A 24,910-nucleotide genomic window follows, 5' to 3' on the forward strand; every position below is an offset into this window, starting at 1 on the left:
GCCTCAGCTTCTGTTAGACATTAAGTGTGAAAATGTAGGAGAGTCAGGCAAAGGGAACTTAGTATTGCCCGAAGATTTGATAGAACCCGTGTCTCTGCTCCCACAAGCGCTGTTTCTGACTTACGTTCTCGTCTTCTGTTTTCTTCTCATCGATCAGGTCCTATGTTTCTCGGCCTCCTGATTGTGGCTCTTGTGCTACATTCCGTCAACAGCTACTATTTCTCCCCGGCCCAGCAAGTGCCCCAGAACCCAGCTTTGGAGGCTTTCCTGGCTCAGTTTAGCCAGCTGAAGGATAAATTTCCAGGTCAGAGTTCCTTTCTGTGGCAGCGAGGACGGAAGTTTCTCCAGAAGCACCTCAATGCTTCAAACCCCACTGAGCCTGCCACCGTCATCTTTACAGCTGCTCGAGAGGGACAGGAGACCCTCAAGTGTCTGAGCCACCATGTTGCCAATGCCTACACCTCTTCCCAGAAGGTGTCCGCTGTCTCCATAGACGGAGCTGAAAGAGCCCTGCAGGACAGTGACACCATCAAGCTGTGGGTTGACTTGGAGCTTAGTAATGGATTTGAGAATGGCCATAAGGCTGCTGTCGTCCACCGCTTCGAATCCCTTCCTGCAGGCTCTACCTTGATCTTCTATAAGTACTGTGACCATGAGAACGCGGCTTTTAAAGACGTGGCCCTCGTCCTGACCGTCCTGCTGGAGGAGGAGACATTAGCAGCAAGTGTAGGCCCCAGGGAAACGGAAGAGAAAGTGAGGGATTTACTCTGGGCTAAGTTCACCAACTCTGAAACTCCCAGCTCCTTCAGCCACATGGACTCAGACAAACTGAGTGGGCTGTGGAGTCGCATTTCCCACCTGGTGCTGCCCGTCCAGCCCGTCAAGAACATAGAAGAGCAAGGCTGCCTTTTGTGAAGCCAGGCCCAGCCCAGCTCTGGTCCCCTGGGGGGAGGTGGTTAGTTAGCATGTGGCAGGAAACAGCTGAGAAAAGGAGCTTTTCTTTTTTTTTCTTTTTACTTTTATGAAAACTTTCTAGTCTAAACTTTGATAAAGCCAACAATTGGCCTGATGGTTGGTTTTCTTTGCCTTTTTAAGCAAATCAGGCCTAAAATACAACATGAATCATAACACTGAGAGATTGTTTAAATCTCCCTGGGCAGAATCACTGCATAGGAAGATCTGATTTTCAGAGGAACCGCAGCATGACCGCTGCCTTGGGAGGACTCCAAAGGGCCTCGGACTAGTAATTCCAGTGATTTCAGGGAACTCTTCTGCCACTTATTAAGTATTTTTAAGGTTTACTTTAATAATTTAGTTGTGGGGTTGTATCTTACACAGATTTTCACTTTGAATAGATGAGAACGGGAAGCTAAAATTACCCTCCAAATCCTACCTAAAAACTTGGTGCATGTCTGCTTTTATTCCATCAATGAGCTGAGGGAAAGACGGCTTTGTTAAAAGAAAGTGTTCCTGAGTTGGAATCAACGTAGTAATTGGTAGGAGTCCCTGGAGGTGAGGAAATCCCAACTGGCTGTATCGTTTCTCTGTGCCCACCAGCAGCCCTTTGCTTCACATCTCCACTCTTGGCTGCTGTATTTGGGGTTCTCTGTTAAGACTTCAGTGGAACTCAGTTTCACTGATAAGGAAGTTTGAAAACCACTGATGAAGTGAAAAGCATATTTTAAAGATACAAACTTGGGTAGGAAGAGATGAAAGCGGTAGAGCTTAGGAGTAGGGAGATGAAGTGAGGTTGGTTGTAGAGGGTAGTAGAGACCTACAGAAGGCCTACTATACTGTAGGCTGTAGAGACATGGCCTCTGGCTGGTTCATTCTGTTCATTGCTTCTGCTGCCGAGGGCTGGAATGTCACAACTGTCTGTGATGAGCGTTGAGTGCATAACTTTACCAAATGGGATTTGCTGTGCTCTGGTGGGACGTCACATTCGTTTCTTGACAGCTAGTTAGAAATGCCATTAGGGAAGGAATTGGAGAAATGCAAGAGGATGTTCTAGGTAGGGAAGAGAGAGAGAGCATGGTCAACAGCACATCCTGTGGTCCTGTGATTGTTAGCCTGGGGCCAATAGCTGCTGATCTGCACACAAAGGCTAAAGTAAAACTCTAGTAAGATAACCCCATCCACAAAGGTCTGTTCCATTACGTGGATGGGAACAGCCCTGGAATTTTGCACTAGGTTTTGGCTTGTCTGCTGCTATGAGATCATGTATATAATTAAGAAGCTAAGTTATTGAGTGTGGAGGGAGTTTAGGGAACACTAAGATGTCTCGATAGTTAAAAGATCACAAAGACCTGGGGTAGGGAGTGAGCTGAAAGTGTCTGCCACAGAAAGATCGTAGACTGGCTTTGGACGGAGCCTTTGCTGTACTAGGGTGGAGGAACATAGGAAGAAATGGTACATTTGCGATTCTGAAGGACTCTTGTAATAGATTTGAGAAAAGACCTAAACCCAAAGTTTAAGCATAGTGAATGGAATTTGAGTGTCAACCCAGTGTAGAACAGAGGGACTGGAGAAAAATCTGTATGACATCATTTGATTTTTTCTGTATTTCTAGACTTCTCTTTGTTTGTTTTGAATGCTAGTGGCTTGTATAGCCCTGGCTGGCCTGGTCCTCACTCTGTGGCCAAGGGGGACTTTGAAGTTAGAGTAATTTCTCATGCCTCAGTTCCCTGAATGTTGGGGTTATAGGTTTATGCCGCCATACCTGGCTTTAATCTCAGCCCTTATCCAAGTATCACTTCACAGAAAACCAAGGGTGCCTTCAGAACTTCGTGTTGGCCTTTGACCTGCGCTACCTCAGGCTGCAGAAGAAGTGGTCTGAAGTGTTTGTACGCAGTCTGTGTCCATGGCTCATATCACAGTTGGAACAAGTTTCTTCATTTGGTTGAATATAGCTTTACATAATTTACTGCCAACATAAATTTAGGATATAATTCATTTCTAAAATTTAATTAATTTTAATTGTTTTTACTGTTGACTTTATTAAAATACTTTTCATTCTATACATTAGTGCAATCAACTGAGACTTGTCAGTTTTCTATCCACTATTTCAAAACCCTTTTTTTATTTAATTTTTTTCAGTACTGGGGATTGAATCAAGGGCCTTGATGTTCAAGAAAAGTGCTCTACCACTAAGCTACATCCCCAGACCTCTTAAAAATTATTTTGAAAAGAGTAATATATTTGTTTGGGCTCAAAACAAAGGATTTTTTGTTTTTGATACAGAGTCCAAACTACATAGCCCAAACTAGTGATTCTCAGGCCTTAGACTTCTAGCTTCTACATGATAGAATTATAGAAGTGTGCCACTACACTAGCTTCATGTAATTACTTTTTTAAACAAAAATATATTTTAAAATGTACATATAATTAAAATTTAACCTGAGTTGGGTGGTGGTGGCGCACGCTTTTAATCCCAGCACTCGGGAGGCAGAGGCAGGCGGATCTCTGTGAGTTCGAGACCAGCCTGGTCTACAAGAGCTAGTTCCAGGACAGGCTCCAAAACCACAGAGAAATCCTGTCTCGAAAAACCAAAAAAAAAAAAAGAAAGGAAAAGAAAAAAGGAAAAAAAATCTGATGTACTGCCTTCTAGTGCATTGTTCTTCACATTTTTATTTGTGATAATTTGCTTGCCTTAGAAAAATTATTTGCAGCTACATGACAGAAAACGTCATGTTTGAACGTCACAGTTTAATACCACCATACATACATATTTACACACACACACATTATTTGTTTTGGTGCAGGAGAATTGTCTGTATTCTGTCAATTACGTTATAAATAAATGCTGATTGGCCAGGCAGGAAATACAGGCGGGAAAACAGGAAGCAAAAATGATGTAAGGAGAACAGGAGAATTCTGGGAAGGAGGAAGCTGATTCCTCCCACTCCTGCCCAGACCACCAAAGCAACAGGATGTGATCTACCCCACTGAAAAAAGGTACTCAGCCACATGGCTAACATAGATCAGAAAAATGGGTTATCAAGATGTGAGAGTTAGCCAGTGAGAGGCTAGAGCTAATGGGCCAATCAGTTTATAATTTATGGAGACCTATGTGTGATTTTCTCTGGGGCTAAACAATTGAGAGGGACCTGGTGGGAGGACAAAAACCCCAACAACAAACAAGCCAGGCCTGTCCATGTTACATTGTTTGTTTGTTTGTTTAATGGGAATCCTTTCTTGAGTAATACCAAGAAGCAAGCAGGGTGAGAATTAGAAACTGGACTTGGATTTTTCCCTTTCAGGTAAAAAAAAAGCTTTCAGAGATTAACAAAAAAGTTCTAGAGAGTTGTTTCCACTGAAATAATTTTAGTAAATTTTACCTGGAAGCCCTCAGGCGTAGGGTAGTGAGGCTTGGCCTGTGGCCAAGAACTGGCTGATGACAGAGCATCGTCTCACAGCCTTTGGTTTGTGCTTAGCCTTGTGAGCTCTGCTGTTAGGCTGTGACCGACAAATGTGGCCTGCGAAAGTGAGGGTACCGCAGCAAGATGACTTCACCAGCACTCTTACTTCCTCTGTCTACCAAGATTTCCTAACTGCCAATTTTGCCTCTATGCATTTGCCAATTTAATGGCTTTGACAGTATTGATGTCAGACTTGCTCATGCCTCCCATGTCTGCTTTTTGCATATGTTTCCATAATGATGATGTTGACTGTGCCTTATTCAATTTTTGGTTGATACACAAATAAATCTCCTTAATTTTTCCTACTTGACTTCTTTTTGACTAAAATTTCCAAAATACAAGAGTTACAGAAATGGGCATTGTGGCCGTTAATGGTGGGAAGGGTCAGGATTCTCCTGGAAGCATCAAGTGGCGTTGGTGGCTGTCAGTGAAGAGGTGCAGGGTGCCTGAACACTTGTGGTGATTGTGTAGCCATCTCTTCCCACTGTACGTGGCTCTCTTGACTAGGGAAAGAGTGACGTAGGAAACACAGCCTTGGGAGTTGTTCCGAACATGGGGTGTGCCGACTGGGATGTATTAAATTTGTTCATGAGTTGAGCATCTTGTGTGCTGGAAGTAGGGAGGTGGTTTGTGTTAAACTTAGGCGCCAGGAAGACGGTTTCGTAAAGCGCCCGCTGCACAGCGTGATGGCTGGAGTTTGGATCCCAGCACACACAGGACAAGTTGGGCTTCTTGCAAGTAATGGAATCTTGACACCCAGGGAGGGATCTGACACCAGGCATACACTAAGATCCGCACACATGCAAATAAATCTAAAACACAGCAACTGCATGGCAGCACGTATCCGTAGATCCAGTTCTTAGGAAGGTAGGAACTTCTGGGACTCACTGACCAACTAGCCCAGCTGAACCTGTAAATTCTAGATTGAATGAAAGACCCTCTCAAAAAAGGTGGGGTGCAGTTGAGGAAGACATTTGACATCGATCTCTGATACACACACACACACACACACACACACACACACACACACACACACACGCCAGCTCCAGTGGTAGCTCAGCTGGTAAAATGCTTTCCCTGGAAGTGCAGTGACCTGAGTTCACTCTTTACAACACCTCATTTAAAAAGAGGCTGGGTGTAGTGGCAGGCTGGTTAGCCCAGCACTGGGAAAGCAAGAGACAGATCCCTGGGACTCTAGGGCCAGCCAGTCTAGTCCACTTGTCACACGCCAGGCCTGTCTTAAATAACAAGATGGGCTGTACCTGAGGAAGGACACATGCTCACAGCAGAAAAAAGGAAAAATTCGCTCTGAGAATGTTGCCAAACCGGAATGAATAGAAGCCCTGGGTTCCCTGCTTCTGGTCCTCCCTGCTCTTCCTCTGGTGGTGTTGGGCCCTCCTGTCGACCCTCAGCTCAGACCAAGGTGTTTCTTCACCAATTTCCTATTTGATTCTTGTAGTTTAGGAAAACATTTTCAGGAGGTAGCATAACTTAACTTTCGATAACCAGAGTGCAGATGAGCCTGCTCCGCAGAGAATAGGGCTTCTTAGATGCAGTCCAAATAGTTACTGTGAAGTAGCAGCATGGGGGTGGTTTTATTTTTTAACTGTTTAAGTTGAAAGGCTAGAAATGTACTCCCAAACACAAACTGGGTAGTAGTCAAATTTTTAGGCAATATATTCAAAGTTGAGATAATTAAAAACTTTAAAACAAAACAAAATTAAGCCCTTCTATTGAGATAGCCCTGGTGGAAGCATGAACTATTAGGAGCTCCAGAGATGCTCTTGTAGAGGATGGGATGGCAGGTGTACACCTTTGTGCCATGCTGGTTTGTTTGTTTCTGTTTTTGTCAATTTACATTCCAAAAGATGTTTCCAAGTAAACTTGATATGAAAACCATCCCTGAAAAGTGGGAGTGTGTGCTGGGTCAAATTCCTAGCAACCACATTTGGTAGATCAGTCATCCAACTCCAGTTCTAGGGGACAAACATACACATAAATAAAAATGTTTAAAAATAGACGAGCTGTCAATATAATAATACTATGAGATTATTTCCTGAGATGTCCTGAGTTTCGAGTTTTCATTTGGGTTGATACTAAATCTACAAAAAACAAAAATAGATAAGCTAGGTACTGGAGAGATGGCTTGGGGTTTAGGAGCACTTGCTGATCTTGGGGAGGACCCAGATTTGGTGCCCAGCATCCACATGGTTAGCCTTCCACTCTTCCAGTCTAGGAACTATAAGGAGGGTTTCTGGGGCAGAGATTTCTGGCGAGAAGACCGTGGTGGCAGTGAGAAGGAAGGTGGTGGTATTTGGACATTAGTGGATGGCTTTTCCCTGGAGACCCATAAGTTCTGGCCTGCCTGAGCCATCTGTCATCCACCCCATAGCCCGGGACCTCAGTGTGCCCACAGACTAGGAAGGAGGTCCTATCCCACTACTGTCTGGCAAACAGCCTTGCACTTCCAGCTTGACTTCTGGGCCTTTCTGTCCTATATCCATATCTGAGTCTGTCCATTGTTAACCCCAACTCTGTTTTCATCTTCAGTAGGAGGCCTGCTCAGGTCTCCCTGCTCTGCCCATCTGGGTAGGCTGTAGAACTGTCTTCAGCTTTGGAACAATCGTGGTGATGGTCCCTCAATATTGTAAACCTGTGTCATGGCATCCTATGTACACTTCAGAATGGTCCAAAATACACATTTGGGGTGATTTTTCTTTTACCACCACAAGAAATATTTTTCAATTCATACAGTACAGACCCGTGTTGTCTGATACCTGGTTTTCCAGCCAGGTCTTCTGCGCTTGGTCTTGTGAGAATATTGTCTCTCTTCCTGTTTAGAGGTATCAGAGAGCCTTAGTGCCGGCCACGCTCTTACTCCAGATCCAGAGCCGCGAGCAGCGCAGCTTCTCCAGCACCACTGATGTGCCCACGGGGCCATGCTTGGCTCATGCCACACATCTTTCCCACGTGAGTCTGTATCAGATGACCCAGCACGCACTCCCACTTTGCAGGGATGGTTTTTATATAAGTTTACTTGGAAAAATCTTTTGGAATGTAACTTGACAAAAGAAAAAAAAACAGGACATGAAGGTGTAGGCTTGCTATCCTAGCGCTGGAGCAAAGGCAAGGGTCAGGAGTTCAAGGTTGTGTTCAGCTACAAGGGTCGTTTGTTTGTGTCTGGGGGATAGTCTATGTAGCTCTGACTGTCCCAGAACTTGGATACATAGATCAGGCTGGCCTCGACCTCACAGAGAACCAACTGCCTTGCCTCCTGAGTGTTGGATTAAAGGCGTGCACCATCCAGCCTGGCCACCTGTGCTACATGTGATCCCTGACTCAAAACAACAGCAACAAAATCAAAGCGACATAATAAGGAATAAATTGGAAAGACTTCATTTCTGGCCTTTCCTTATTCTCTCTCCGTAGGTCTCTCTCTCTCTCTCTCTCTCTCTCTCTCTCTCTCTCTCTCTCTCTCTCTCTCTCTCTCTCTTTCTCTGTGTGTGTGTGTGTGGAGGGTTAGACATGTGCTGTGTGTGTGCCTATCTGTGCACACAGAGGTAGGAGAAGGATGCTGGTTAGCCTGCTCTGTCACTCTCAGCTCCTTCTCGCTCTGCCCTTTCAGTGCTAAGGTTGCAGGCACACATTCAGCCACATCAGGCTTTTTACATGGGTGTTGGGGATTTGAACCCAGGTACTCATGCTTGCACAATAAGCATTCTTACCCACTGAGCCATCTCTCCAGGCCCTCCACAGAAGACTTATAAAATGATTTATCTTTGTTTTATTTTTGTGTATGAATGTTTTTCCTTCAAGTATATCTGTGTACATGTCCGTGTAGTGCCTACAGAGGCCGGAAGAGACCATCAGATCCCTAAACCGAAGTTACAGACAGTTGTGAACCACCATGTGGGTGCTGAACCACCAGCGTATGTAACCACTTAACTATCTCTCTAGTCCCTAACCGGAGACTTTATTTTTTATTGGTGTGTGCAACCTTGAAATTTTTTTATCTCATGTTTTATGTTACAATGTTCATCTATTTTTAACAATTTTTTTTTTTGAGACAGGGTTTTTCTGTAGCTTTGGAGCCTGTCCTGGAACTAGCTCTTGTAGACCAGGTTGGCCTCGAACTCACAGAGATCCGCCTATCTCTGCCTCCCGAGTTCTGGGATTAAAGGTGTGTGCCACTACCCCCTGGCCTTATTTTAAAAAATTCTTAATTTTTTCCCTCTTAGCTCCTCCCCATTGACTGTTCTCAGTACCCAACTCATTCTCCTCATGAATAGGGCAGAGAGGAAGGGGAGAGAATTCAGGTTGAGGACCAATAGGACCATGAGATTCTCAATAGCTGGAGGCCTGAGACGTGGATCTTATTAATCATTCTTTTGGTTTGGGGATGGAGTTCAGAGGACCTTAGGAGAAGGTGGGGGTTCTAGTTTAATTTTAAAACGTTTATTGACTCTCTCAAGGGAACTTCTCTTTTATTAGGTCTAGGAGCAAGAATGAATTTCCCAGTAGGTCCAAGGCAGAAGCCCTGGGCTGCCCTGATGTGGATGGACAGGAGTGGACAGAGGTTCGCTTTGCGCCAAAGGGCCAGAGTTGGAGCCTGCGGTTTCTCTGCCCCCAGCACAGGCGCATGCCATTTTAGGTTCAAACCCAGAAGGGAGGGTGACCCCAGGTACTCAGGGCGACTCAGCCACCTAGCAGCTGGTGCCCATCCTGGGGAGATGGGAACTGTCACCCCTATTTGGACTCTGGATGTGGTTGGTGTGTGGGAGATGGGGCCCACGGTGACAAGACAGAGAGGAAGTATGGTGGCCAAATGTTTCGCTGAGGCCTGAATCAAGTCTCTCTCAGGTTTGGTAAAGGACCCCTTTGGGAGCCGGTACACCCAGGATTGTGGGGGGAGTCTTACAGAAGGAGACGTGACTTCCTCCATGGTTGTGGCAAGGGTCATGGCAGGATATTCATTCTTTATATTTCTGGAACAGGTCAGGGCTACTCAAAAGAGGAGTTGATGAGAAACTATCCTTCTTAATCAATCATCAGAATTTTTTTTTTGTCCTGAATACATCAGGATATTTCCTGAACAATAACGTCACAGATCTACAGAGGCATCAGGACTCTGCAGGGTTGGAATAAACCCTGACCAAGTAACTCTCCGCCCCCCTAAGCCTTAGGGCCTAAGGCTTGTTGAAACTCTTGCCCCTGTGTTGAAACTCCAGGTCTTTCCCCTCACTGCCCTTTCAAACTCAGTCTCCACTATAACCCGCATCCTGATAGCCTGGGCAGGTAGATTCTGAAGATAAAGCAGCCTCCTCTGGATAAACAACTCCAGGAGGAGAAACTGAAGGTTTCACGTTAGCAGAACGGCATTTTAACTTCCCAGTTCCCAAACCTCCTACACAAACCAGAGTTTTTCCTTCCCTTTTGGCAGACACCTTTCCCCTTTCCTGCGGTGTCTATCCCCCCCCCCCCCCCCCATACCTCTCCCTATCCTCCCTACCCCCCAGGTCACACTGGCCTCTTTTTTGCCTCCTGTTTCTAAGTTGCCTGGAAATCTAGCACTTGGCCTGCAGGTTACTGTTCTCAGGGCCTTCCCGCCTTCCCACCTAGTCCTCCCACCTGAGACTCGGGGCATCGCTTCTCTCCTGAGACACAGGGCATTGCTTCTCTCATCCCCTTTCTTCTTCCCACTTACACCTGGACAGAGCAGTGGTCTGAGTCTGAGAAAGGTCAAGGATTGTCATGGAAAAAACCAACTGAGCCCAGGTGGTTGCTCCACAAGCCTGAGGCCAAATTGCCGAGCAGTTCTTCCTTTCAGGGTGTCCTAGGGTGGATGGGAGCCAGGCACCATAAAAATGTGCTTGAGGCTCTCTGGTTCTCAGAACTGAACCACGTTAGCAGAACGGAAGCCAGATGCTCTCTGAGGCAAAACTGCACTTGAGTGAGCTGATACTAGAGGAAGGCTCTGGTCTCAGCACAGGAATGCCTTGGCCACCCAGCTGCAGCCCACCCAGTATGAGTCATGGCCCTGAGGTGGGGAGAGCTACTCTTCTAAACCCTTGAGCAACACAAATGCAGACACACTGACTTCATCCCTGACCTTTCGTTGTTATTTCGTTTTCTGTTTTTTTTTTTTCAAGACAGAGTTTTTCTCTGTAGAGCTCACTCTGTAGACCAGGCTACCTTTGAACTCAGATACCTGCCTGCCTCTGCTTCCTGGTGCTGGGACTAAAGGCACGTACCTTGGGACTAAAGGCAGTACCTTGGAACTAAAGGCTCGTATCTTGGGACTAAAGGCACATACCTTGGGACTAAAGGCACATACCTTGGGACTAAAGGCTCGTACCTTGGGACTAACGTCACGTACCTCTCCCAGCTTCATCCCTGACCTAGTTATCTGCTCCCTAGCCTCCATTCCTTCTCTCTTGTTTTGTAGGCCCTGCAACTGTCTCCCTTCTCCCCTTCCCATGCCACCCAGGACTGGTTGTGTAACTGTGAAGTCTTCTGAGAAACAATGATTAGACCCGAAAGTAGAGGGGTGGGGAAACCGCGGGCCTGGAAAGCGTGGGGGGCATCAGTTGTACTGGTGAATTCGTCATTCTAGCCAAGATACCTGTAAGAACTGCCAAATAGATACTGCAAAACGTTTGTTTAGGACAAGAAATTCACATCTTTTTTTTATCTCCCCACCAAGTAAGACTTTCTTGTCTTGTCTGTTTTTTTGTTTTGTTTTGTTTTGTTTTTTTGTTTTTTGTGGACCAGGCTGGCCTCGAACTCACAGAGATCCGCCTGCCTCTGCCTCCCAAGTGCTGGGTTTAAAGGCGTGCGCCACCACCGACCAGCCCAGACAAGACTTTTAATCAAAAAAATTTTAATAACCTTTCCACCCAGCAAAATATTTGTTTACACAAAGGCTGCGCTGTATTCTGGGAACTCTATGGCCCTGGAAAAGTGGCCCCTGACCCCTTGGAGCAATGGCTCCTCCCCTTCCTCCTTCAGTTCCTGTGCGCTAATTCTAGCCAACTGAATGTGACTGCGAGGACTCTAGGCAATGGGGGAAAAATGATCACCCCTTGAGTGAGAATAGAAACCAATCACACTTCCTGTCTGGGTGTGTTCTCTCACATAGCAGCAAAGTTTGATGCGTCTGGGCACTTCAGCTGCAACTGTGGTCTCTTTCTTTAAAAAACCCCTTCCCCAAGAAACAGGAAATCCTCCTTGGTTGTGGATGCTGACTCAGCAAAGAGCCTTGCGCTAAAGTGAGGGCTTTGGAGAGGAACTGAGAAGATTTCGGAGTTGAAAATGGACGTTTTGGGTTTTCGAATGAGCGTTCATTTTAAAGCCATACAGAGCTGGCCCTTCTCCCCGGCGGAGGGATGGAAATACTTCTGAGATTTTTTTATTTAAAATTTCTCCTTTATTTTGACATTCACTTGGTTGTGTTCCAAGTTATCAAAGATGCACGACAGGAAATCTGCAGCCGCAGCGGAATGATGCAGAGAAGGATGGTGGAGAGGACCAGCTATTCCCTGGCTCCCCCTCCTTCTCTTCCTGTTCAGGGTTCCGTTTGAAGTGTACAGAGTGTGTCTCATGGGCAGACTCCACAGCTAAAAGGACCGCACGGCTGAGCTGGGTGAGCTTTCCCTTCCCCAGGATGGAGACCACGATGCTACAGTGAGATGAGGTGGGCAGGTGACCCGCAGCCTACGGTGGAGCCTGTGCCTTGAATGATATGTGCTGAAGGGAAGGGTGTATTCCTCCCCCGCTTTGTCACGTGGGATCCAGACTTGGACTTGTGGGTTAAGCTGAGAGAGCTGCAGGAGACGCGCAAAGGGGGCTTTGTACCCAGAGTCCCCGAGTCCGGAAGTGGGTTACAGTCGGCTGAGTCGGCTGGGTTGTCCTGCTTTACCCACAGGCGTTGGTATGTTGGTGGCACTGCGATTCGGGGTGGAGGAAATGGCAGCTGTGAAACCACAGGAGAGCAAGGCACTGGGCTGGTGGTGAGGAAGTGGGGAGAGCTGCTAGGCCCAGCAGCAAGTCAGGGGGTTGCGCCTGGCCCAGGACGGGCAGATGGCGGATTGGTGCACGGGAGCTGTGGAGCCGTCCCTTTGCACCAGGAGACACACAGCTCATCAGCCCTGCTGCTGTGCCCTTCTCTGCAGCGCTTGGCGGTTGAGGTTGCTCCATAGAGGGTTGGGCAAACATTTTGTTGTTGTTTTTGAGACAGGGTCCCAGGGAGCCCAGGGTGACCTTGAACTTGCAATATAGTCCAGGATGACTTTGAACAACTACCATCTGTTTTCCTCCACCTCCCAAGTGAAGGAATCAGAGGTGGGTTTTAGTGGCGCTGGAGATTGGAACGGGGCTTCGTGCAGACCTGACAAGAACTCAACCAACTGAGCTACAGCCCTAGCGTGATTTGTTTGCTTTTCACCAACAACTGAAATAATTTCCCCTCCTAATCCCGTGGGCTTTCTCCCACCCCTTTGGTGGTTTCCAGCCCGCATCAAATACTTCTGTACCCAGGATCCATCCAACCCTGGCCAGGATAAAGGTGAGAGGAAAGAGCTGACTAGCAGATCTTTCTACAATATCTTGGATTTGTGGAACAATAAAGGATATTTAGAGTCCATTTTGGCAAGTTTTGCTTCACTGGAGACAAATGGAAGTCTCAGTGAAGTTACCTGACTGGTCCCAGATCTAACAAGTGAACAAAATATGGTCAGAGATTGTCTTCTGCTTCTTAGCTAAATGTTTGTTATTTACAGTTGGAGATGTGAGGTGCAGCCTACTCTGTCAAACCAACCAACCAACCAACCAAGGGTTCAGGAGAAAGACCAGCCCTTCTGCTGGCCCACCCTCAACAGCATTCTGTGAGTCAGGAGTGTGCAGGCATTAACTATACACCCTTAGAAGTGGGGACACCCTTGAGCCACAGAGGTAACTGGAGAATTTATCAGGCATACTTACTAAAACAAAACAAAACACCTAAGCAAAACAAAACAAACAACACAAACCTGTAAGGCCGCTGTTAGTTATAAGTAGGAGGTATGGGGACTAGGGGACTAGAGTAAGACAGAAAAATAGCTCATCATCCATCATCATGAGGCTGGAAAGTTAGGGGGCCGAAGGAGGGCAAGCAAGCATGAAGTGTAATTACTAAGACACAGCCAAACTTCAGGAGACCCCCGGCCCAGAACTCAGGGGATAGGCTACATCCCCTGATGGGATAAAATGGTCCTGTTCTTAATGTCACATCACAGATGGATGCTCAAGACGTGCACCAGCCTCTAGAGGAGCTTGCACAGGTGCATGGGAACTTAACTGCTGCAGCATTGCCTCAGAGCCCTCCTTCTGGTTGCCATGGAGACTGATCACTTTAATTGCCTTTTGGTCCAGCTCTTGTTGGGACCCTGGACCCTTCTGCTCTGCAGCTGGTGATAAGTACATGGGACGGAATGGGCATGCACACACCCTCACAGGGCTGAATCTACATCTGTGGTTAAGCGTGGAGGAACAGGGGTAACCAGTGAGATCTGCTCACTAGGTTTATCGGACTACAGCGATTGAAATCTGGGGAAGGTTCTCTAGCAGGGGGCATAAGAGAGGACTTGGGAGAGACAAGGTTGTATAGACGCTCCTTGATATGGTCCCCATAAACAGCTGTGTGCTGTGGCACTTAGCATTAATTTGTGTGTTTCATGAGCAGGGGCAAGATAGCAGATGTGGTGTTCTCAGAACTCATATACCTATCGAGCAGGCCACCAAAGTTAAAAAATAAAATAGAGTGTAGATCACCTCATGGGTGAATTCCAGCCAGCAAAACTGGGGGCTCCTTTAATACTTTTACCTCTTTCTCCTCTCAAATTCTGGAATGTCTAGTCCTCACCTTCCCCTTTGTGTCCATGCCCACTTCGTTTCCCACAGTCCCCGGAAGCCTCCAGAGCCTTTGCTTAGGCTTTCCCTGGTGTTCTTTCGCACAGCCCAGCGAAGCAAAGGGTGTGGGCTTACTGGGAGGTGTGGTAGAGCTGACTGTTAGAGGGAAGAGTCGGAGAGAAACTGGTGACATTGCAGGCTTCTCGGGGCCATCGATCCTGCCCGGTCCTTGATGCATTGACTAGCTCACATCCTAGTGAACCTTCTGCTATGGAAGCCAGAGAAACTGAGACGGTTCCTGGGGGAGACTATTGAAGGGTCCCCTCCACTCCATTGCTCCTGCTGGGACAGTGTTGGGTGTGTGCAGATTGGGGTGAAAGGATTATACATCTGTACTAATAGCCCTTGGATTAGTGAAGGCCTCATGCCCAGAACTTGGCCAGGTCACCGGGTAACTCTGAGGTGCTGCCAATTTGAGGGATGGGGTCCCCCCCTCTTTGTAATGTGTAGGGGCAAAGGAGAGCCTCTCGCCTCCACCCCCATTGGGCACCATGTCAGCTGTCCGTATGTAAAAGGGGGTGCGGTATGGGGAGCAAGTGGTGCAGTGGCTGGCCATCCCACACGGCTGGCTGCAGGGCTCGCTGGTGAGAGGCGCCAGGTTGCTTCTGCCGTCCAGGACTTGGGAGCTGCAGGCATTGCAGGTGGGGGCTCGGGGATGGAGGGAAAGGTCGTGTTCCTCCTCTTCCTCCTCCTCCTCCTCGGCATCCTCATCGTCTGTACTCTTCTTGCAGCAGTAATACTGGGGAGAAAGAAAAGGGGTGCTTGAGAGGCAGTCCAGCTCCCCTCCTCCATCACTAGTTAGCGCGCACAGGAACAACCCTCCCCCAGCTTTCGCTGAATACCTCGTGCCAGCCACTTGGTTAGTCAATGGGGAATAAATATACTCCGGCCTCAGAGACCCGCATCCCATTTACTCTCAGCTTTACCCAGCCAATCCTTCTCTTTCTCAATGTGTCCTGGTGGGCGGGGAAGCAGAGAGGGAGACACATACACCAATGCAAGGACAAGGCTGGAGGCTGCTGCAGTAGCTTTCAGAGTCTCCCAGGATGGTGACTTCCCTACCAATCCCTATGAACTGGAGAGATGAACGTGAGAGCCCTGCATCTTCCTTCCCAGGACACTCCAGTGTCTCTGTAGGGTGCAGGGAACGTGTGTACGGGCGCGCATGTGTGAGGCGCACAGCTCAATTTTCCGCTTCCTTGACTTATGCTTCTCATGTTTTATGGCTTCGGGTTTTGTTGCCTCCAAAGTGGACCTCCACTTTCTGCCCCCATTATGGAGAAGCGGCTTGCTGGTGGCCTCCCAGCCTCTGCCTAGAGCCCGTGGAACTAACCTGGAGCCTACAGTAGCACAGGACAGCAATGATACAGAGGAGGATCACTGTAGCTAGGATTCCGCCAGTGATCACAACCGTTCCCGCTGTCATCCGCCCGGCGCCCCATCAAACTCTGCAAAGACGCATGCCGGTAAGTGAGGAATAGTCGATCCACATTCTCTGCACAGTAGTAGGTAGGAGGACAGGAGCTGAGTGGACCCAGGCCCGCATGGGCTTCCTGAAGGCAGAGGACTCGCTATGCTTAGACCAGAGTGGGGTGGGGGCCGCGGCTGCTGCAGGAAAAGACAGGCAGAGTGCTAACTGCTCCACTTCTTTAGTCTTTTGGTCTTTCTCTTTTCTGCTTTATTATTATTATCACCATCATCATCATCACCATTATTATTATTATATGCATGTCTCTCTGTGTGTCAGTGTGTGTATGTGTGCCTGTAGAAGCCAGAGGACAACCTTGGGCATTCTTCCTCAGAGTCTCTCACTGATCTGGAACTTGCCCAGACTAGGCTAGATGGAACCAGAGCCCCAGGAATTTGCCTGTTTCTGACTCTCTGATCCTCGGATTACAAATGCCCACCATCACATCTGACTTTTAAAATGTGGGTTCTAGGGATCAAACTCAGGTCCTCTTTGGAGACTGAACTCAAGTCTTCCTGCTTGCAAGACAAGGCCTATGCTGATGGAGCTATCCCTCCTGCTCCTGTGGCTCCAAGAGGGAATAGAGAAGGACTTTGTCTGGGAAGCATTTTGCTAAGCATCTCCCCCTCTCCCCCCAATCTGGCTCAGGAATCCTCACATTAACCCTTGAGACAGCTCTTCATTATCCATGTTCCACATAGGAGGCACCACACTAAAGCTTTGACAAATTTGCCTGGAATTCCACCTAGCCTGGCTCCCCGTAAAAGTCAGCCTCTCTAAGGCTTCTCTCTTGGGCACAAGTATCAATGCTTCTGAACATTTGGAGACACGAGCCCAGAGTGAGCTAGCAGACAGCTTCCTGACTCCTGGATGGTCATGGTCAGACTAGGGAAACTGATCCTGGTGCTTGGGGCCAAGTTCCAGGTGAGGCCATCCAGGCTTTTGGCAGGCTGGTGTGTGGTGGTTTCTGAGCCTCCTAGGCATACGGGGGCCCCCACCCCTGCAGTACAGTGGGGGCTTGATAGCTGGAGGATGGAGAGAAGACTTCAAGGACTTACACTCAGTGAAGGGAACGATGACCTGTAAGACAACAAAAGGTACAGAGATAGTGGGAAGAGAATGTTACTGCCCAAAAAAGGTCCCTGGGGTCAGTGTATTCCCGAATCTCCACCCAGTCTCATCTCGACATTGCTCTTGGAAGCCCCACTGTTATCTCAAACTCAATATACACAGGATAAAGGCATTATTTTGCTTTCCAGATAGATGCCCACCTCTGAGCTCTCCCTGTCTGTTATGATTCCACCACATCTGGGCCTCAGCAGCCCCCTGCTTACTAAGTCATGCATCCCGTGTGGTCACCTGGATGAAGGGATACCCATTCCTTCATTCAAAGGTCCTACTTGCTCACCCGTGCTCCTAGAAAGCCTGTTTATACTACATTTAGAGGTAGCAGCCTTGCTGCTCCTGCCGGGTCTGTGGAGCAGCAGTGTGGGTGTGTGCTGGGCACAAGGCATGTCCCGCCCCCAAGCGCCTGAGGAGCGCGAGTCTGTGTTTTCAAAAGCTCTCGGGTGGTTGGTTTGCACTTAGTTAAATCAGGGTACAGGATGTGCCCAGCTGTTCTAACTGAAATATCTCAAATGCTTTTGATCTTCTTCAAGCTTTTGCTCCCCATGCCAGTTCAGGGTGAACCAGTGTATTGGTGTAACTGACACCCCCGCGTTTGTGTCTGAGCCCCATTCCTTTTGCTGCAGTTTGGTCTTTCATCAGCCCCGCCCTTCAGTGCCTGCATCTCTAGCATCTTTCTAGCCCTGCCTGAAAAATAAATACATATTTTAAGTTGACTAGCATCCACCAAAATAAGGCCTGAAGAGTCGAATATAGAAAGCCATTGCAGGGGCTGGAGAGATTGCCCAGAGATTAAGAGCACTGGCTGCTCTTCTAGAGGTCCTGAGTTCAATTCCCAGCAACCACATGGTGGCTCACAACCATCTATGAGATCTGGTGCCCTCTTCTGGCGGACAGACATACATGCAGACAGAACATTGTATACCTAATAAATAAATTCATTAATAAAAAAAATGCTGCCAAGCCGGGCGGTGGCGGCGCACGCCTTTAATCCCAGCACTCGGGAGGCAGAGGCAGGCGGATCTCTGTGAGTTCGAGACCAGCCTGGTCTACAAGAGCTAGTGCCAGGACAGGCTCCAAAGCCACAGAGAAACCCTGTCTCGAAAAACCAAAAAAAAAAAAATGCTGCTTTAAAAAAAAGCCATTGCAATAGGATCCAGAGATGAGGCAAGGGCTCAGGAACGGAGCAGCCAAGAAAGAATTCCTGGTGTCTTGAAGGATGTATAAGAGAGATGATCAGGTACCACTAAAAGTCACTCAGGACTTTCCACCACCTTCGAAAGAGTGAAAGATACACTCGTCTGGACACAGCCTCAAAGGCTTCACCCTCCCCAGCTGTCCTGTATGCTCACCACCATTTAACTTTTCTTTCTCACCTCCCATTGTTCCCCCAGCTGAAGCCCCTGCCCCATGATACGGCAGTCCTGGTCTTTAGGAGTTTAGCCATGGAAAGGGGTTTAGACACCCTATGACCATAGACCAGCCAATCAATCAATCAAACAAACAAACAAACAAAACGTGTTTATTTTTATTTTATGTGTATAAGTGTTTTGCCTGTGTGTATGTATGAGTACCACATATGTACCTGGTACCTGAGGAAGCCAAAATAGGAGTTGGAGTTACAGATGGCTGTGAGCTGCCATGTAGATGCTGGAAACTGAATCAGGGTCCTCTGCTAAAAATGGCAAGTTTTCCTCATTGCTGAGCCATTTCTCCAGCCCTGCTAACCAATTTTTGATGCATAAATATCTTGAGTCTTCTACTAAGCTGTAAATTCTTTGCAACCAAGGATTGCGTTATACTGTTTCCCATACCGGCCACTCCCAATATTATACATCACGCCATGCGACACAGCAGGCAGGTGTTATATACTCAATAAAAGTTGGGTTATAGGTTCTGCATGTCACAGGATGACAGTTATTAATCTAACTGACCACTAGGGGGCAGAAAGTTGCAACTTTTAATTCCATCCACAGGCTTCAGCATCCCTGTTGAAGATGGATTTGACTTTGCTCAGATGTGTGGCAGGCCATGTTTCTGGGGGTTCCTAAAACATCTGGTGGGCAGGTTGGGGAGGAGGTAAATCTCTTGCTGGAGAGGATTTATAAGATGCCTTTACAACATCCAGCGAAGCCTCCCCTGCTTCCACACATACAGCTGAGGTTTGCTTGCAAGACAGAAGTCTACCATTAAGATCTGCAGGAATAGGTCAGTGACCCACCCTACAGAAAGTCTTGGCCATTTTTTTTCTTGATTTGTTTTGGTTTTGTTTTAATAATACATGGTTTTAATTTGTAGCTCAGGTTGGCCAAGAGTTTTCTATGTAGCCCAGCCTGACCTTAAGCTTGTATGTAGCTATCCTTCTCCTGAGACTCTCAAGTGCTGGTACGGCCGGTGTGGAGCCACCACACTGACTTTGAAAGCCTTAGCCCCCTCCACTGGGATGTTTCAGCAGATGGGCTTATGGGAAAGCCTTGTAAGAACAGCATCTCCCTCCCCGACTTACACCCTGGTCTTCCCTCTTTCAGTTTTAGGGGGCTATACAGTAGTAGTGTCTTTTAAAAAAATATTTATTTAGTATGTATACAATATTCTGTCTGTGTGTATGCCTGCAGGCCAGAAGAGGGTACCAGACCCCATTACAGATGGCTGTGAGCCACCATGTGGTTGCTGGGAATTAAACTCAGGACCTTTGGAAGAGCAGGCAATGCTCTTAACCTCTGAGCCATCTCTCCAGCCCCAGTAGCAGTGTCTTAAAATGGGCTGGAGGAAGAAGCCACCATCTGATGGCTGTGTCCTACCTACACAGATACTTCATCTTGGACATTGACCTTTCTGCCTTTGAAAACTGACACACGCAGAAACCCTTGCCAATGAGGAGAAAGTGGGATCTCTCACACGCATCTTTCATACAAGTTTGTTGGTTTTGCTTTTTGTTTTTAAATTTAGACACAGGGTCTCATCCTGTTACCCATGCTTTCCCAGAACTCACTGTGTAACCCAGAATGGCTTCCAACTCTCAGCAATTCTCTGTCTCAGTCTCCTAAGTACTGGGGTTGCCAGTGCGAATGTGTGTATGTGTATATATTGTTTGTTTGAAACAGGGTCTCACCGTGTAGCTCGGTCTGCCCTGGAGCTCATCATGTAAGCTAGGCTGGCCTCGAACTCACAGAGATCTGCCTGCCACTGCCTCCCTAAGTTGGGATTAGGTGTGTGCTACCATGTCTGGCACCCTTTTATATTTTTAAAGACCACACCCAGCATGGTTATGTGAGTGGAGGGTGGAGAAGGCTCAGGCATTTCCTGGCTGTATATATGCACCTTTGTAAGCCGGGAAGGCATGCATGAAATGTGTAAGATGAGCTAAGTAGGCTCAGTCCATTTCCCCAGGACCCGGTACTAACAGTACAATTTGGCCCTTAAATTCCCACACTTAATGGTTCCCTATTATTTCAGGTAGGATCATTTTCCTTTTTGCAATTAGATCCAAATGGTAATGGTAAATCTTTATACTTATAAATAGCATGGTACAGCTTACCAGGCATATTCCCTCTTATTGTTGGCAGACTTAGAGGAGACCCCCAGTAATCCCTATCCCTGGCACCCACGCCTTGTATGCTGTTCTCACTAACTGTGTGGATGTAGTCCACGACTTGCTTCTAACCAGCAAAAAAGTAGCAAAGGTAATGAAAAGTCACTTCTATGGGCAGGTTCAGGATTAATTTTTTTTTTTCATGAGGCAACTCTTTGTCTTTGCTGCAATGAGCTGTTATGTTGGGAGATCCAGGCATTGCAGGTGGACTGTGGCCAATAGAAAGCTGGAAACTGAGGCCCTTAGTACATGGCGCAGAAGTAACAGAACCATTACAGCATCACACAGTGAGATCAGAAGCAAGTCTGTTTCCCACCCATCCAGTCAAGCTTTCAGATGAAACCGCCACCCCAGCCCATGCCTCAAATGCAATCTCTTGATAGATACTGAAGTAATAGACTCAGCTCTCCACCACAGGATTCCTGACTCACAGAGACTCTAGGGGTGTTCTCTGGGTGTTGTTTTAAGCTGTTAAGTTTGCTTCACAGCAAAAAAGCAACTAATACACCTTCTTGGACATTACCAAAAAGTCCTATGACACAGGCGGAGAGGCCCGACTTCTCAGAGACCTCTCTGAAGTCACAGGGTAGCAAGTGTCTGAGCCAGGACTTCAGGGCTAGTGGTGTGGATTTCTATCAAAACTTCTGCCTCTTGAGTAACTTCGTGAGAAGGAGAACAAAGTTCCTGTGTTCTCACCCAACTCCTTTCAGATCAGTGGCGGCCAACCCAAGATACTGGAGTCAGCAAAGATGAAGAATTCTGCGGGTCTGGACTCTGAGTCCAGGTTTCATAACACTCCCACTACACCCATCTTCCCGCCTGGAGCGCCGATACTTCTGGGAATGAAAGCTTTGGCCTGTGCCTTATACTCACAGGAAATAGCTGGAGCAGCGGTGGCTCAGTCATGCAGGCTGAACATGAGCAGATAGCAGCTGGGGGTGTATCATGGCCAAGAGCATCATCAGTCCCTGCTAGAGAAGAAGGGGGAGTTAGTGGGAGTTGTATGTGGATTTGAGTGGTCAGATAAGCTAGGAGATCTTCAAGACTTGGAAGATCATATTCCATCCCATCCCAGACTCATTTTCTTCTTTGATCACTGCTGTATCACTATAACCCCCGTCCAGTGTAGCAGTATAACACTGGGCAAGGGTGCCTGGGGCAAGAGCCTCGGGGGGACAGGATCCCATCTACGTCTTTCAACCTCCTCTAGGGAACTCAAGTGTGTGTTTTGTGTATGATGCTCAGCTCAGCTCAGCTCAAGTGTGCTGGGAGGGGATCCAGTCATTAGTGACACCACAGAACCACTTTCTGAAAGGATGCACTGAGGACCCTTGGCTTCTCTACCCCCAGAAGCTGGAGGTCAAGGATTGGTGCCTAACCAGCAGGACTTGGGAGCAGAACTTGGGAAAAGATGACAGGGGATGTGTGGACCTCTAGAGTGACCCAGTCCACACATTACCTTCCTCTCTGATCGGGGTAATTTCTGCCCCTGATGCCATGCATACTACCTTTGTTAGGCTTCTCTATTGCTGTGAAGAGACACCATGACCACAGCAGCTCTTATAAAGAAAACATTTAATTGGGTGACTCACAGTTTCAGAGTTCAGTCCATTATCATAATGACAGGGAGCATGGTGGTGTACAGGCAGACATGGTGCTGGAACTGAGAGTGCTACATCTTGCAGGCAACAGGAAGTGAACTGATTGCCACACAGAGGGAAGCTTGAGCAAAAGAGACCTCAAAGCTCGCCCCCACAGTGACACACTTTCTCCAATAAGGCCACACCTCTTAATAGTGCCACTCCCCTTGGTGGCCATTTTCTTTCAAACCACCACAGGTAACCGGGCTTTCTTTTCTCAAGGATGTTCTCACTCTCTGAATGGTAAGTCAGGTTTGAAAGGTAATAGGAGATCACATCTATGGACAGGGTCAAGATTGGACTTGTTTCACTAGCTAACTCCCTCCTGGCTGGCTTTTTGCAGTAAGCTGCTATGTTGGGAGCTTTATCTGGCCGGGCTTTGCCCAGGCTCAAGCTGGGAACTGAATTTGGAGTGAGATTTCAAAGCATACTCATGGAAGTCAGAAGACCACAGAGCGTTGGGGACAGGTCCCCCATTCCCACCATGTGAAAAATATACAGTGGAAACAGAAGGAGTCGCTTTCAGCATCCAGACCCACACTCCACACAAATAAGATGGACCATCAATTTGGTGAAGACCCTAGAAGCTCTTCTGGCAGAGCAATTGCTGAGCTATGAATGCCTCCTTCCTGCCCCTGTGGGATAGAAGCTGTGGCCGGCCCAATGTTCTGGACCTGTAGTGCCATTAATGAGACAGTCACAACAAAAGAAGCCAGGTGATACCCAAGGGCTAGGCAAGGAGTTGCCAGAGGCCCCTGGAATGGAGCTGGTGAGCTTGCAGGAGCTTAGGGAGACTCATGGTTGCTCTCAAATGCACAGAGGCAAGAGCCAAGTTTAAGCTCTGCTCAGTTCTTTAGCCAATAAAAGTGCACACTACCCTGGCAAGATAGTGAAAATGAAAGCCATGAACCCACAGGAACACACACACACATCTACGATAAAATAAAGGTAATTGATTTGTTAAACAAGTGTGCTACGTGGGTTTTGCTCAAAAAATGTTTTTTGAGAATCCTTTTTAAATAGTCAGTGGGGAAATCTCTCCCCTTCCCCTCTAAACAAAACTAACAGTCCAGTCAAACCACACCTTGGGCTGATCCAACTGCTGTTTAATTTATCCTCAGAAGAGAGTTGCTTGTGTTTTTACAGACTTCAGAGTGCCAGTCACGAGCTGTCAGCACCCTCCAGTCTGGTGGTATTGCTTTGCCTCCAGTTTGTCTGCTCAGGCGGAAGTGGCTGGAGAGGTCCCGGCCACTGTACCACCCCTCCCTCTTTCTGTAGTTACCCACTCCCGAGATTTTCACTTTAGAAAAACAATTCATGGAAATGTAAAGACTCCATGAGGGTTGTCCCCAATATCTTATTTAATAAGAAGCCAAGTTCAGAGGGGCTGAGTAAGTTGCTTAATCACACACAGCAAGGCAGAGACAGACAGACCGGGAGAGGCCCTGAGAGTGGAGCATCCTGACTCTGAGCCCGCTGTCTCTCCTTCCAGAAATGCACAGGTCTCACCAGGCGCCGAGGCGCCCCCTGGAGTACTTTCTTGAAACAGATTGACAGTAACAACCAGCTGAGCCACACGTTAAGAAACAGAGACCCTGAACGCCCCAGAGCCACATCCATAGTGGCTGGGCAGGCGCGGGAGTCTGTGTTGTACCAGGTTTGTGTCTGACCGTCTAGCCCTTTGGGGAAGTGACAGAGGAATGAAGATCTTTGGGAGGCAGCAGGGTGGCATGGGAAATGTGTAGAAGGGGTGACCTTGCAGAGTTGGTGGCATCATCTGGTTCCCATGTCAAGACTAGTTCCAGGTTCTGTGTCTTTGGGACCAAGTCCACTAGCAGTCTGGATGTGGGTCGTCAGAAGAGCCAATGGTCCGTCAGCAGAGAGCCGGTGAGGAAGTCAGGACGTGGGTCTTAGAGGATGACATTCTTCTAGCAGACAGGGAGGGACACTAAAAGCCACTTTCCATCAGCCCAGAGGTCCCTGCTCTCTCAGAGGGGGCCCCTTACCAACAGTGACCCCAAATTCCATTAGCAGGGTTCCCTCACTCACTCCCTGGGTGACTTAGGAAGAGAACTACAGGATGCAGCTGCACCCAGGCATGTAATTAATGGCTCCACCCCCCCCCCAGGAACACAAATTAACTGAGTGGGGCCTGAGCACCTGCTGTCAATTTCTTCCGATGCAATTAAGCCTTCTCCAGTCATTTATTAACTGGTGGAATTGACATGGCAGGTTAGCAGCTGGAGGAGAGGAGCTGTTGTCTCCTTGTGACCTGTCTGGGACTGCAAGCTCAGGCAAGGCTGGTGTGGGAGGGGGAGGGAAGGGCGGGGCTGTGAGAGGATGATGAAGCACAGGGCCTGTTGCTTTGATTATTCTGATGCCCATTTCAGGTCCCGACTGTCAGATAAGGCTCTCAAGAGGCCCTTTTAGCCCAGGGGAGTAGCTCCAGGCCCCCAGAGATGTGTGCACCTGCAAGTCATCGGGAAAAGTCAAAGGTACATCCTTAAGAAGGGGCCTCCACCGCATCACCTGGACTTTGGTGTCCCCTGAGGCTGTGCAGGTCCTTGTGGCCGAGAGCCTCAGGCACAGCCTTAACAGGGGCAGAGCCCATGACGATTCTAAATACAGTCGAGCTGACAGTGAAGACTGACATTATAACTCCACCTCTTGTCACCCAAACGCCTAGTTTTTATCATAATAGCCCATCCTGGGCCCCTGAAAT

At 47.8% G+C, this 24,910-nt stretch overlaps 2 protein-coding genes across 7 annotated transcripts in view; one reads left to right on the forward strand and one right to left on the reverse strand.

The window, feature by feature from the left end:
- LOC142858701 (torsin-1A-interacting protein 2-like) overlaps positions 1–3,547 on the forward strand; it is a 34,769-nt gene extending 31,222 nt beyond the window's left edge. For 3 of the 5 annotated variants that reach the window (XM_075988304.1, XM_075988300.1, XM_075988303.1), the window contains one exon: positions 158–3,547. In XM_075988304.1, the coding sequence (XP_075844419.1) occupies positions 158–915 (758 nt within the window). In that variant the 3' untranslated portion in view covers positions 916–3,547. The remainder of the gene's footprint in view (positions 1–157) is intronic. The other 2 variants (XM_075988302.1, XM_075988301.1) reach the window with 2 other exon arrangements.
- Positions 3,548–11,287: 7,740 nt separating this feature from the next.
- Positions 11,288–24,910, reverse strand: part of LOC142858705 (protein FAM163A) — a 76,277-nt gene continuing 62,654 nt past the window's right edge. The window contains exons 2-5 of one of the 2 annotated variants that reach the window (XM_075988313.1): positions 21,422–21,519; positions 16,890–16,911; positions 15,697–15,811; positions 11,288–15,102 (exon numbers count right to left, since the gene is read on the reverse strand). In XM_075988313.1, coding sequence (XP_075844428.1) covers positions 14,686–15,102; positions 15,697–15,789 — 510 coding nt within the window. In that variant the 5' untranslated portion in view covers positions 15,790–15,811; positions 16,890–16,911; positions 21,422–21,519 and the 3' untranslated portion in view covers positions 11,288–14,685. Of the gene's footprint in view, positions 15,103–15,696; positions 15,972–16,889; positions 16,912–21,421; positions 21,520–24,910 lie in introns of both variants that reach the window. The other variant, XM_075988314.1, reaches the window with a different exon arrangement.

The sequence above is a fragment of the Microtus pennsylvanicus genome, chromosome 10 (assembly GCF_037038515.1).
Source record: "Microtus pennsylvanicus isolate mMicPen1 chromosome 10, mMicPen1.hap1, whole genome shotgun sequence".
NCBI classification, from domain to species: Eukaryota; Metazoa; Chordata; class Mammalia; order Rodentia; family Cricetidae; genus Microtus; species Microtus pennsylvanicus.